The sequence below is a fragment of the Anas platyrhynchos genome, chromosome 3, assembly GCF_047663525.1.
Source record: "Anas platyrhynchos isolate ZD024472 breed Pekin duck chromosome 3, IASCAAS_PekinDuck_T2T, whole genome shotgun sequence".
Lineage (NCBI taxonomy): Eukaryota > Metazoa > Chordata > Aves > Anseriformes > Anatidae > Anas > Anas platyrhynchos.
Window position 1 is genome coordinate 79,379,376 of NC_092589.1, and position 14,139 is coordinate 79,393,514.

At 38.3% G+C, this 14,139-nt stretch overlaps 1 protein-coding gene and 1 long non-coding RNA gene across 11 annotated transcripts in view; one reads left to right on the forward strand and one right to left on the reverse strand.

Moving 5' to 3' along the window:
* Positions 1–14,139, forward strand: part of LOC113843276 (uncharacterized) — a 42,531-nt gene that overhangs the window by 16,225 nt on the left and 12,167 nt on the right. For both annotated transcript variants that reach the window (XR_005264256.2, XR_011808460.1), the window contains exon 2: positions 13,222–13,274. This is a non-coding gene — a long non-coding RNA (uncharacterized lncRNA). The remainder of the gene's footprint in view (positions 1–13,221; positions 13,275–14,139) is intronic.
* FHL5 (four and a half LIM domains 5) overlaps positions 6,540–14,139 on the reverse strand; it is a 28,902-nt gene continuing 21,302 nt past the window's right edge. For all 9 annotated transcript variants that reach the window (XM_038176334.2, XM_038176332.2, XM_038176333.2 and 6 more), the window contains 3 exons: positions 12,355–12,524; positions 9,246–9,432; positions 6,540–8,240 (listed from right to left, as the gene is read on the reverse strand). In XM_038176334.2, coding sequence (XP_038032262.1) covers positions 8,089–8,240; positions 9,246–9,432; positions 12,355–12,524 — 509 coding nt within the window. In that variant the 3' untranslated portion in view covers positions 6,540–8,088. The remainder of the gene's footprint in view (positions 8,241–9,245; positions 9,433–12,354; positions 12,525–14,139) is intronic.

The window sequence follows — 14,139 nt, forward strand, 5'->3', positions numbered from 1 at the left end:
ATTCCTCTTTAATAGTTCTGGCAGTTTTAAGTTACTGTTGTTTAACTGTCAGGCTGCAGTTGCAGCTGAATTTCTGCCCTTGACCATTGCTTTTCGTCACACAGGGTGACTTTAATTTCAGTAATGAAAACCAATTAGAAGCACATAAAAAAAACAGTATCACAACCTTATGTTCTGCCTGAATCTTTTCTCTGCAGTAAACAGTCCCGTGGCTTGCTTTCTGATGGAAAAAACTCCGTGTTCCTGAAACAGCTCTGCGGAAATCAGTGGGGGTCAGTTAAGGGGAGGAAGGCAGTTGGGTGTCATGCACCTCCCATGCTCGTCTCTGACCGCAGTGCATAAATCTGCAAAATAAATAACACTACAGTTGCTCAAAAAAGTGTAACGAGCCTGCATCCGGGCAGATCACCCCTGCCTCAGACGTGAGGGCAACTTTTGTGGATGCTTGTGACTGCGATGGTTTACGGAGGTTGGCTGTTAATGCCAGTTTTTCCTAAGAGTGGTTGTAGGACAGGAACATGTGCCATCTAGTGGGGGTTGGCAGGAGGGGCCCGTGGGCCCAAGGCACGGGCAGAAGACAGAAATCCTGCTAAATCCTGCTTTAGACAAGGCTTTCGGGTTTTGGCAGTTTTCCAAAAATATGAAATGAGAATAAAAGCGACTAATCCTGGCTAATTCTGTTTAGGCTTTTCAGAGCTTGTCTCTGATCCCAGTGAGGAAATACCAGAATTAGAACTGTCCCTGCAGCTCTCCTGCATATTCAGGCAGACTCAAAGCCTTTACGTGAAATGGCCTCTGAGATGTTTTTCCAGGGAAGCCACTCCCCATCATCACCTGTGATCCTGGAGTGGATCATGCCCTTGCGGTGAGCCCTGGCCTATGTCTGGGCCTCGCAGCCCTGCTTGCTTTATGGCTCTGTGCTGAATGCCTGGCCAAGACAGGGAGCTTTCCTCTGAGGCTGGCCTTGTCAGGTTGGTACAGGTACCTCCATTTTACAGCTGATGGCCTGGAACATTACCCAACCTAAAAAGCTTACAAGTGTATTTCACCAAGCACCTACTATTACACAGGGCTTTGTACAAGCAAGGCAGGCCTCTGGCGTAACCCCTGGGTACTGGGGGCATGCAGCAGCTCTGCAAGGTGGGCAGCATGCTCTCCAGCACACCATGGTGAGATATGTACAGTGGGGGCTGTATGAATTAGCCAGCATCACAGAAGTGGACCTTAAGGCAAATCTCTGTAGGTACTTAAGTAACATTGCCAAGACCCTTCATTATCCTGCAGCCCCAATCTGCACCATGCATTTGCTTGCCAGGAAATGTGTGTGCAATTTGTTAATGCAGAGGAGATCTAACTGGACCAGTGGATCTTTGCAGGGATGACACGAGGCATCTCTATGAGATAAAGTTTCACTTTTTGTTGTCAGTTAGGTTCTTGAATCAAAATCAAGCAAAGCACATGACCTGCTCAATGAAAAGGTTCTTTAGTATACTGCAAACATTATATATATATATATTTCACTTGCTTTGTTTTGTGAAATGGTAATTTAATTTTGACTGAAATCTCCTAGAGATGAAAAAGGGAAAGAGGAGAACAGGAGCTGGCCTGAGAAAGCTTGGTAAAGAGCTCAACAAAAAGCATTTAACTTTGAGAGTGTTTTATAGGCAAATAGAAATATGCTTTAAACTGAAGGTCTCAGTAAACAGTACCACACATGTTCCAGAAAAAAAAAAATTAAAAAAAATCAGTCAGGGTTGGTTTACCTTTCAGTGCATTAAGAGTTAGGACTGCAATAAGGATTTTGTAGAAATTAAAAAAAGAACCAAGCTAACAAGGAATAAGTTGGCTATCATGAGAAAGCTAGAACATTCAAGAGTTAAAGGTTAAAGAAATTCAAATGTTTAAAAACATTGGAAGGTGATATTCAGATGACCCAACTTGTCAGTTCTCTAAGATGGCATGAGAACAGGCCCTTGACAGGAGACTGGGAGACTGGTGTCCTAAGGATGGTCCTCTATCACATGCTCACAGAGAACATGCTGGGCTACCATTTAGTTAACAGATTTATTATCAGTTTCTTATTACTTGGGGTAGGTGCTATTAACAACCTTTTACAGACATCTGCTTTCATAGCCATAAATTTCTACTCTGATTGCAGCCCTTCCAATAAAACTGAGCTTGTTTGCAAGAAATGAGCAGTCCTTTTTTATTTTTTATTTTTTTTATTTCCTTTGAGAAATGAGAATGACAAAAAATGAAATTCATCAGAACTGGATAAAGACGTTTACATGATTTTTCACTTTTTTTTTTTATTCTGTGCTCAGGTGGGAAATACGATTTTTTATTTTTTGCTAATTAGTCTAGCAAAATCTGACCCCAAGTCTAAGGTGAAGATAGAGATGGCTAAATGAGGATCTTGTTAATATGCCTACCTGAGGCAAGCCTTTAATATAAAATTACTCTAAGCTGAACACTGGGGTTCAAATATAAGCAACTGTCTGAGGCTGTTTGGATTTTGTTACCTCCTGCTGGGGCAGTGCTCTATTTAGTAACTCTCCCAGGAAAGGTTTGTGACTGTGCCTTTGTGCCAGACTGAGATTCTTTCCCTGTTAACTGCTCTTCTGGTCATGTGTGGACATTGCGCGAATACACCTGAAGACTACCAGGACGTGAGCAGTTGGGGGAGCAGGAATAAGTGACTTGAGGAGGAGCTGAGATGCTTGAGTGAAATATTTGAACCCCTCAAAACCTGCTCTGTTTTTTAGTTACCTCTGTACCGGTGCCCAGTCTATAGGCAGGAACCAAGTGTTTGTTGTTTGTCCTCAAAGCCTCACACAGACTAAGCATGAAAAGGATTTGTGGCTCATGCTTTTCAGGAATGTGGTGATAATGCAGTCTCTTACATGCAGGAACTTTGCAGTTTAGGTAGTGCTAAAAAAATCTGCAGTGAATGAGATGAATGTCAACCATCTTGAATATCTAATGGGAGAGGACAGTAAAAGACAGAGCAGAGGCACAAGCTTATAAAACCAGATACATTATAACCAAGACAGAGGTAGGGTTCATTATCTTGGATGTAATTCTGTACAATGGTTGTCCTTCTGACACTGAGTTAGTTTGCATTGAACAGATCCAGCTTCTTACGTGACATATTTGCTCACCATTGGGGATATTTGTGTGGCTGTGCTGTAAGGATATTGCTATCTGGTCTCATCTTCAGGGAGCCGCAGTAAGAACTCAGTTTAAAAATGCAGGATGTGGGAAAGAAACTGATACATGGGGCTGGAATGACCCTATCCCGGAGGTACTCTGGGTGTTTCAGCAATTCCTTAACTTTTTTTTTTTTTTTTTTTGACAATTCTTGCAAATAACAACTCACTTTAATCAGGTACTTCATTGGCAGATGTCTCCTGCACTACTGAGTAAAGGACATAAGGGGAAATGAAGGCCAGTTGCATTTGTCAGTAAATCTGGAGGAGCAGAAAGGCAAGCCTACAGAAATATTGAAATGGATATTATTGGACACACGTTCTTTCTAACATGCCAAGAAAAGCTTACTGATACAGGCCAAAGCAGATAATAATATCCCTAGACCTTCCACTGCAGCCACCTATTGCCAATTGCATAACACCCCTGCAGTATGATAACTGCAGCCATGTCTCTCCTCCAAAGGTCTTATTGCCCTCTTGTACCTCAAAATACTTGTACCTTGTACATCTGGATATGATGAACTGAAACTTCTGTTTAGAAATAGTAGTCTGTAACCTTACTAGGTGTTTTGTACTTTGATTTAAGTTGCCAGGTTTCCTGGTTTCCTGTGACTCAGTCCTTTAAAATTTTGGTAATTTGAGGGTAAAGAAGCATGCAGGCATACACGTACATTCTCTATGAGATATTATTAACAAGAATGTAGAGGATTTATTGCAGCATTCCTGCTTGATTTGTAAACAAGTTTGTTCAGGGTATGGACTTGAATTCCATCCAACATTTTTGCTTACAGAAATGATCTCCCAGCTTCCACTCAGGCAGTCAGTTAACATCACTTTCTTTCAGCTATTGATATTTGTCATTGTATAAATGTCACTGTTGCTTTTACTTGTCTTCCTAAAATACAATATGCTGCTCTAGATCCATTCTGTTAAATGAAGTGTGTTTCACAAAAGCTTTGACCAGGTGCTGGAACTGATGGTGAAGTCAATGGGGTCTTAGCAGATATCTCTTTCTGTTGTGATGAGGCCCATGAACTGTTTGAAACAACAGGCCCAGAAGATCTCACAAAACCTTGCTGCTCCCCCTCTAATGCACCTGGGGCTAGACTGAGCCACTCTTACCATCAACAAGGCTGGGGACAATATCCACTGGTAGACTACAACAGCCAGTTGAATATGCATACGCTGAAATACTGCAAAGAAACTACACTGCAATGTAACACCCACTTCACTGATGTGGCCAGACCATGCTGTAGCTCTTCCCCAGTCTAGGTTCACATATCTTTCCAGAAAACCAGGGGACAAGGGAAGAAGAGAATAGAGGATGTCTAGCTGGTTTCATCCTGCATGTAAGTCATGGGTCTGGAGCATGTGCGTTGGCCTGGAAATGCTGGGAAATGATCCCACATTCCAGAGTTAAGTTACAGCTTGTGTGCATCGCCTGCAACAGCATCTGCTGAATACATGCCATGATTTTAAAAGTAGTGGTCCGGGGAAAGACTGACAACTTCCTCTCACTGCATGAACTTGTCTCAGATTGAAAAATGTGACATTCAGAATTATGCGTAGATAAGGGTCACTTGGTGATAATACTGCAGGGCTTGTCTGTGTATTTTAAGCATGTTCTTTCTGGGTGTTCTCTCAGGATTAGGCAGTGATTGAAGAACCTCAGCCTTAAGCACTGAGGGTGGTAATAGGGCACCTACTTCAGTCTTAAGAAGTTAGTCTCAAATAACAGTCTCCCTTCTGCTCCCCTGAGGCAATTGTGAGTACAGCAGCATGTGATCAGGACATCAGAGACACCACTGTACCTTGGGACAATTTAGCTTAACCATAACAAAAGCAAGGTGATTACCTTAGAGTTGGGCAGCTGGGGAAGAAGTAGATATATCTGAAAATAAAACACTACAATGTTAAAGAAAAGCACAACATTAACAAAAACAAATTGACCTACCAAAAAATAAATCCCTCAAACTTCCATCCTCTGAGGTTTATTAAACAAAATTGAATTGCATTGGAGTCTGTACCCTGATTATCCAGCAGTAAATCAAATGTTAGCAACAAGAACTGAAGCTGACCATCTGGCTATTTTGCCCAGTGCTTTGCTAACCCAGGCACTCATGCTGTACCTGCTGTTTCATGCAATGATCAAACAACACTTAAAACTGACCACATAGTTCTGCCCCCCTTGGTTCCAAGCTCACCTACAAGCCTCAACATTACTTAGAAGCAGCCTTCTAATTTCAGGTTTCCAATACTGAGAGGTTTGCTTTCCTTTGTTCTTCAGCCAAATATAGCCTCTTAACTTACAGCAGCCTTCTTATACCCTCCATGATCTGTGGTCCTCTACAGAGATATGTGGTTTATTCTTGTAGCCCTACTAAGCTCCTATTCAAGTTGGGTTTCATCTATCATGAGCACAGGTGACCCAAATTGTGCAGAGTATTACTGTATTTATGTTTAGACATCAGTAGCTGGTGACAGTAACTAGGAAATATCAATCTAATATGTAATATAACTTTTATTCCAACTATTTATAGCGATCACATTTATTTCTTTTTATTACTCTGAAGTGAAAAGGCTCAGTTTCAGATTTGACTTTAGTGTATTTACTGCAGGAGAGATAAATAATTCAGTTAGTATTTCTAAAAATATAATTGGTTGATGAGTCAGAACAGAATTTCATTTTCATAAATGTTAAGGCTAGAAGATTGGGATTATCGTGATCAATGTGTGTGATCTGTGACTCTGCCGTGTCTTAGGATTCTGCCTGATAATTCCTGCGTCACTTCATAATTAAGCTAGAACATTGCTCAGACAAGACTGAATAAAGGGCCTGAGCTACATTCTTGCAATTTGCTGAATGTTATTTCACACAACAAAAATAAAAGGTATGCCCCACAAACATGTCTGCATTTGATGATTCATCATTTTCATTTAAAAATCGAAGACCATTAACATTTACTAATGGGATAATTTGTAATAGTTCAGTACACATTTTTAGAGCATCATACTTAACTGCACCACTATATATGTGTGTGTGTCTATATGCGTGTCCACACACAGTATACGTGTGTGTATATATGTATGTATACATTCATATATATACATGTACCTTTTCTTAAGGCAATTTCTATTTATGGGAATTCAAGTTTTACCAAGAACCTGTATCAGCCATGTGCAATGTGAAAATAGAAAAGGAAGCAGCTGGGATTAAATGAAAAGGCATAAACCGATCGAACTCCAAACCCCAATAAAAGTTGTTGTGAAAGAAGAAACTGAAAAAAAAAAAAAAAGAAAAAAAAAAAAGAAAAAAAAAGAACAACACAGAGAGCAAAAGATCAATATTTTATTGACTGGAAAACAGACTGCTATGTACTTGTTGGTCAGTCATTATCCATATTGATTTTACGCCACTGCAGTTCAGCTCTGCCTTACCTATGCTCACATGCTCTTTTTTTCTCCCTTTTACACTTAAAGTAGTGTCTGACTTCAATATGAATAAAGCCCTCTCAAGTCAGCCAAATAACTGTAAGCAATTAGCATCAGGGTCTAAAGGAGAATGCATGGTTTTAAGAGATGTGAGATGAGGAATAAAACAGCGCTGAGTGGTGCAGAACCACTGTGCCATTCACCATGGCCTGGTAGATGCTGCAACATGAGTCAGACTGTTGTAACATAGAGTGTGAAACAAGGAAGAGAAAAAATGCTTGTAACTCAGTTCTAGATGACCTTTAATAATAGACAATTGAGCAATGAAGCTCAGCAAGGTATAACCTTCTCAAAGCCAGCTACCTAGAAATGAATACCTTGTACTGCAAGTGAGGACTGCCTAGCTTGCAATGGCAACATTACAAATTCTTGACATAATATTGGCAAATGCATGTGGTGCATGACAAAATGAATCAGGTATTGGCTCTGAAGAGCTTATAGCCTGCTACTGACAAGCATGCATTTACAAGAAAAAAAGCAGACTGAATAAAAGACAGCAATGTGGAAATGTCAAGGCCTTTAAGTGTCTTGATTGCTGGCAAATGGGTTTTGTGGGGAACAAGACTGCAAAGTACAACTTTAAAGGGACAACTGTGAGTTGGTTCTTGTCCCTACTAATAAAAAGTATATTTTAAGAATGCATTTGAAGCTCCAATGAAAACAATGGAGACAGAGTTTTAAAGCATATTAGCTATGGGAAACTGTACATTAGTACTATCCAATCTTGGGCAATACTTACCTCTTACAGTAGATCAAAATATATCATTATTTATGTTCTGAAATATTTATACCTAAAGAATTAAGTAAAATTAACCCCTTTGGGGAGAGGACCCATCACTCAGTCTTTTGGATGACTAAAGTCATGGAAAACTTAATTTTCCGAGGAGCAATCTCAGTAAGGAGAGAAAACAAAACAAAACAAAACAAAACAAAACAAAACACTTTTATCCCTTTACCTGGCCCTGGAATGGACTTCTCTGACTTGGTGTCTCTTTGTGTACACCTACATTCTCTTTGTTAGGCGTGCTAATGCCTCATCATTACTTGTATGCCATATAGACTTTTCATACTTTTTGGTTCATGGGAGATGAAATGTAAATTTTTAAGCTTCTAACAGCAGAGTGCAGTATGTTACAAGGAAACATACTGTAGTTACATTTTAAATATATACTAATATTTGCTGCAGTTTTCTTAGCCAGTATGTGGCTATTTATTATTATTATATTTTTAACAAGCAGTTCAGAACTATGATAGAATTAAACTGCTGTTTGAAAATTATGTGAATGACTAAATAAGTAGTGTGCTGTTTAGATGATTTTCTTATTGCAAGTAACAAAGAACACGTTTAAAGAGTGAGAATAATGCATCTATATAGCTCTCCACAGAACTATGAAGCAGAGCCACATTCGTTACAAAGGACATCATCCTGCTTAGTAAGGAATTCTTCGCCCACCAGTGAGACAGAGCATTTTGCACAGTTAAAGCATTCCCCATGCCACTGGCGCTCTTCAAATGAGATAAACTTGGCACCTCCAAGAGCTGAAAGAGATTATGAGAATGAAGATGTGAATCCGGTATTTCTGGACATGGTTCAGAAACGCAACAGATTGTTTTCTGATGTATGATCACATTGTTATTCATACAGCAAACAAATTAATGAACAAAAATCCATAGTCTTTTTTAGCTGAATTGAAAAACAAAACAAAACAAAACAGAAAACACAAAACAAAAACAACAAACAAACAAACAAAAAATAAAAACAACAAATAACCAACCACTTTAAGATAGTGAGACAAAATAATAGTGAGATACTGGGAAATATTTTAAGTAAAGCCATAAGTCACTTGATTGTTTTCATATCCCATTATGAACTCTGAATGGAACAAGTTTATCAGAATGTCCATTAAGGTTTGCAGATCTTCCCAACAAACTCTCATGAAAATTATTTGCAATGCATAGATACATATAGTTTCTATACAATACTGAGTGAGATTTAATTATTTTCACCAAGTATCTTCAAGATCATGTCTTTGGGAAATTTCCAGATCATGGAGTTTCCAGACCATGGAAGCGCACAAGGATGCATACAATAGAGATTTGTTATGTTTGGCAAGCTCTCGAACTTGACAGGTGTGCCTTACCAGCAGGCAGTTACCTCACATCCAGTTTTATCACATTTGTATTTAAAAACAAAGGCAAACCAATTACAGCCATGAGGGACTTGTGTGTATTGGCTGAAGAGGAGCCAAGAATGCCTTTTCATATATTCTTGGAATTCTATGCATTTTTAGTGCATAAACTGCTAAGTCAAGTGGTGAGAGAATGCTGTGCACATAAAAGAGCACAGCATTCAGGGAACACGTGTGATCAGTATGTCCTAGCGAGACGTGTTGCATTTGACAGAGAGGGGGTCTCTCCAGTACATAGCTCTCTCTGTCTTTAATTATGATGGGACTATTTTTAATGCCATTTTCTACAGTAAAGATTTTGAGATGAGACTGATGATTCCTCAGTGTCTAGTCCCTTCTAAAAGATAAGACTCACCTGTAATAGGTTTCTTGCAAGCAGCACACTTCTCAGCATAAAATCTGCTGTAACAGTCTACACAGTATGGGTACTCATCTTTGGAGATAAACCTTTGTCCAGACAGTTGAGTTTTACATCCAGCACAGACAAAGCATTCTTTATGCCAAGGCTGGTCATGGTAGGTCACTCCCCCAGAAGTTATTACCTAACATATTGATAAAAAAGGACATAGCAATAAAACAAAGGCATGAATCATGAAGGATTATCAAGTGTTTCATAAGTCCTTCCACTTGTTTTCTCTCTTCCAACATGCACAAGTGAAGAGAGAGACAGTATGGTCATGTCGACTATTTTTCATCTGGAAAACTCAACTAAGACTTCATCTGAAAACCTGACTAATTGCAGCTGATATGAATATACCAGTGTTCTGTTATTTTTGATTTCTTATCACAGAATAACCTTATGGCTTGTAATGAACAGATTAGCTTGTCATGAATTTTTTCTATTACCCATCTGGGTAAAGGCTGAACATCAGGCATACTCTCAGTGCAACAATTCTGTGATGGACAGTGGCTGATAGAAATGACGATGCGAAAAGGGCTAATCTCCAACTGGAATCGATATTTTGCTGTCTCAAAATTGAAGCAGCATTTTAAGTAGGAGGAAAAAGACAGTAAAGAGGCAGAAATGAGACAGAAAGGAGATCTACATTGTCAGAAAAAGGAAAAATAGTGTTTGTCACTGTCATCAAATTTCCATTCCCTGCAACTCACTCACAGCTCTCCACTGGTTATTTCTGAAGAAGGAAATTTCCAGTTGCTTCAGGGCTTCCATATGTGCAGTAAAGAGTAAGTTTCACAGAAGTTTTGAGGGACTGTTTAAAGGAGTTTCTCTAGAAATAAAAATGAGCTCTAAGATGGTGTTTCTACCACCAAGACACGTATGACAGTAAATGAATGGATGAGTGAGTGAATAAGTGAGTGAATTAGTATAGTTAGAACAGGAAAAGAAAGAGTTGGAGAAACTCAATTAAATAAAAATAAAGGCACCATGACAATTTCCTGGGACACACAGCTTCATGAAAATAAAGAATTATACTGGGTGATGTCAGGCAATAAGAAATTTAAATGGTTCCCAATCTTTTTAGTATTCTAGTATTGGGCTACAATAAGAGTTAATCTGTCTTTCCATTAAAATCTCAAAATTTCAAATGTTTTTTCTCTGGCACAGAATTGAAGACTTTAGCAATTCAGTCTCTTTGATTTCACTTATTTATGGAAACCGATATAGTTTTATTTAGTAAAATTGTTTTAGTATGCATGTAGTCTATTTGCATTCCTATAATTTTTAAGAAGCAAATCCTGATTATTTCATATAAATGCTGTTAACCTCAATTTCTCTAATAAATATGGAGCAGAATTACTATATTTGTCATGTGATCATTTAATGCAAATAAATGGCTAGATATAGAGGCTTAGGAATATCTGGAGGTATTTTCTAAAGTTTAACTGTTGAAGAAAACAGTGTGACTCTTGACTTGTATTATCACAACTAAGTATTACTTATTCTGTTTATTGCCTGATACATTTCAAGAGAAAACAATGTTTGACCTTGAACACCTTTGTCAGCTTAGGTGGCTGATTTTGCATGTGAATACATCTGACAAACGTAAAGAGAGGCACATTTATCAAGGCAAGGTCAGTTGTTATCAGGAAGGTTTTAAAAAACTTTCTGTAAAATTCAACCTTTGTTAAAAAAATCACAACTAATAAAAAAAAATTGTTTTTGTCAACAAATATAATTAAGCTTATATTAATATTATCTAGAATAAAATGGCAAATGCTGTCACAGTTAGTTTTCAGTGTCTAATATCAATACCAAAAGGAAGACTTGGCTCTTCCTGTCCATTCACCAGACATTTTGCGTGATCCAGCATCTTCCTCCATGAGCAATAATGCCCCACTAAGGAGCACAGGCATCTTTGTTATGGATTTAAAGTTAGGTGGTGTGACACCCTCGTTACATCCTATTTCTCCAGTGTTAGGAAACCTAGTGTCTTGATATAACTTTGCTGTCAGGAAAAGAATTAATGTCTTCCACAGGAGTAGTTATTTAAAATATAGCACTGTTTCCCATAGATCCTGAATTACTGTGAACAAGTCACTAAACAGAGACACACCATTTTTTTGTTACAAATGCACATCTCTTTTTTGTTGTTTACCTCCGCTATTCCCCAGGCTTGTCTTACTGAGCTATCTAAACATACCATAATCTCTGGTGTATTTATTGCCATAATTTGCACCCAACATTTCCATAAATTCAGAAAGTTAACTGGCATTCCTATTCTATTGTTAAAAGACTGAAACAGAAAAGGAAGTACTAAAACTTCCTAACTTCATCCACATAACTGGGGGGTCAGATGTGGGAGTTTAAGCTCTTTGTATACTCACAGGTGCTCTCCTAAATATCTTGAGAGCTCTACTGATGAAAAAAAGACTAAAAGCTTCTAATTTAAGCATCCATATTAAATACTTTAAAACAGGTGATATGAATACCTGTTGGAGAAACAAAGCAAGCTCCAGGTGCTCCTGAAAAGCAGCTAACAGCAATTATAAATAGCTGTAGTTACAGGCAATAAGAGTTCTGTTGATCTCAAGATTGTTTTCCTGTGTTTCTTATCTGCTTTTAGAAAAGCACTTTAAAGTACTAAAAGCATTATTTGTTGACAAAAACTGTAAGGAAACAAGGATAAAAGAAATATATTCTTACTTTATTAAAGCTTGTTAAGCATATAGTCTGAACTTTCATCCAGCTATGTGACTTGTCCTCATAAGCTCTAATGTGTAAATTTTTTATTTTATATATTTTTTTTAAGCTTTGGCTGTTTTACAGAAAAGAACTCATCTAAGAATTCATGTTCTCTACCGATAATCTCTTTTGCCCATTATGACTTAAATTTCAGACTTCTAGATGAGAATGGAAGTAAGAATTTACAGAGGTTATTTTAAGCCTGAACTTTAAAGATTACAGAAAAAACTGTTAGCATAATTTTTGCTGTTGAACAATCTGGTCTTGACTTGACCAAAAATAACATGCCAGCACAGTGAAATTTCTCCATTGTAATTACCTTTTTGCAAGAGTAGCAATGGTGAGCAAATTGCTTCTCAAAACAGGGCACACAGTAATTCTCATTGTCTTTGGTGATCAATGGTTTTGTTCCCAGTGGTTGCCGGCAATACTGACAAACAAAACAGGATTCATGCCAGGAACTTCCTTTAAATTCCATTTTACGAGAACCTGCAAAAATCATTACAAACAATGGTCCCAAATACAGCCTTGTAACAAGAGTTTTAAATGTCATGAAGACTCCTATTTTTAGTATTTTTATCTTAGTATCGCCTACCCCAAAAAACACTTATCATTAACTCCATAGGTTTTACAAGAGCATATTTAATCTCTAAAACACATTCAATACTATGCAGTCACATGGCAAAAGACATACCAAACTGTGACTTTTTTTTTTTTTTTTTTAAGTCTTTACTTATATGACTCTTAGAGTTTCTGTTCTGTGATACAATTCAGTTGCTCAAAGTTTTTCTCACTGCAAGGACAGATGCAATTCCAAAAGGAAGTCACTTAGTTAAATGTCTGCTACACCAGTTTCAGAGCTTTTAAGTTGTGTACAGGTGCACTATACACCTTAATGTAGATGTGGAAGCCTAAAATATGCACACATGTCTGAAAATGACTCATTTAGTGACTCTCCACCATAGCTTCCACCTCTGCCAGTAACATCAGACTGCAAAGAGAGGTGCCAGGCACTTTACCATCCTTTCCCCAGGAAGGAGAGAATTGATGATGATTAATCGTGGAATGCTTGCTACCTGGACTGTGGGTTTAGAGGAAAGAGAAACTATTAGTTGTACTTAAACATAAAGAGTTTGCAGCTTCCTCCTTGTGATCAGAAGGCTAAATTTGCTATCTTTGCCTACAGGGTCTTTTCAATATACAGCTAGCAAGTTGAAGAAGAAGTCAACGATTAACAAGGTAGGAACTGGTTAGCATCACTTCAGTTCTTTGTTTGCAATGTTATTCCTACCCTCAACATTTGCTGTGAGGATTTAGTCTCCTAGGACAAAAGGACAGATTTAGTCTATCTAGGACAAAATCAACAAGGTGGATGGTAGAAGAGGGTGGGTTGGGGTGGGGGGAAGGTGTTTATTTTGAGTTTCTCACTGCTCTAGTCTGCTAGTGATAGGCAGTAGGTTTCATTAATCTCCCTGTGCTGAGTCTGTTCTGCCCACAATGATAATTGTTGAGTGATGTCCCTGTCCTTATCTCAAACCTTGAGCCCTTTTCATTATATTTTCTCCCTGATTTTCTTTGGAGGAGGGGTGGGGGGAGAGTATATTGCCACAAATAGAACTTTAACCTGCAATGAAAAAGAAAATGAATACAATAGTACAAGTACATAGTTTTATTAACTCTACAGGTTAAACCAAGACATGGGTAACCTAATATCTATATTAAGATGATAATTCTTCACAGCCTGGATCTTATTGTTTGGCATTAATCTGAAAAATAAACTTCCTGTGTTGCTGGTAAGTTTACTGATATTCTTGGCCAGAGGTTCCCAATCTAGTAGTTATGAGACCAAGGTACATAGCTTGCTGCTGGTATTTGGACCTATATGCGTGATCTGTAAGAGGATGTAAGCATTGCGGGTTTTCAGAAGTTTGCGACACACTCTCCTTGGCAGACTACTCCATTTTGGCACACAAACTGCTCTTGCTTCTCTTAGAGGCAGCCTCTGAAGAGGCAGCTTTAAGCAGTGTCTCTGTCGCATTAGCTTTACTGGTGTGGAAGCAATGAAAGACCTAGACAAACAACTACCAAAAACTGAGAAGCGGTT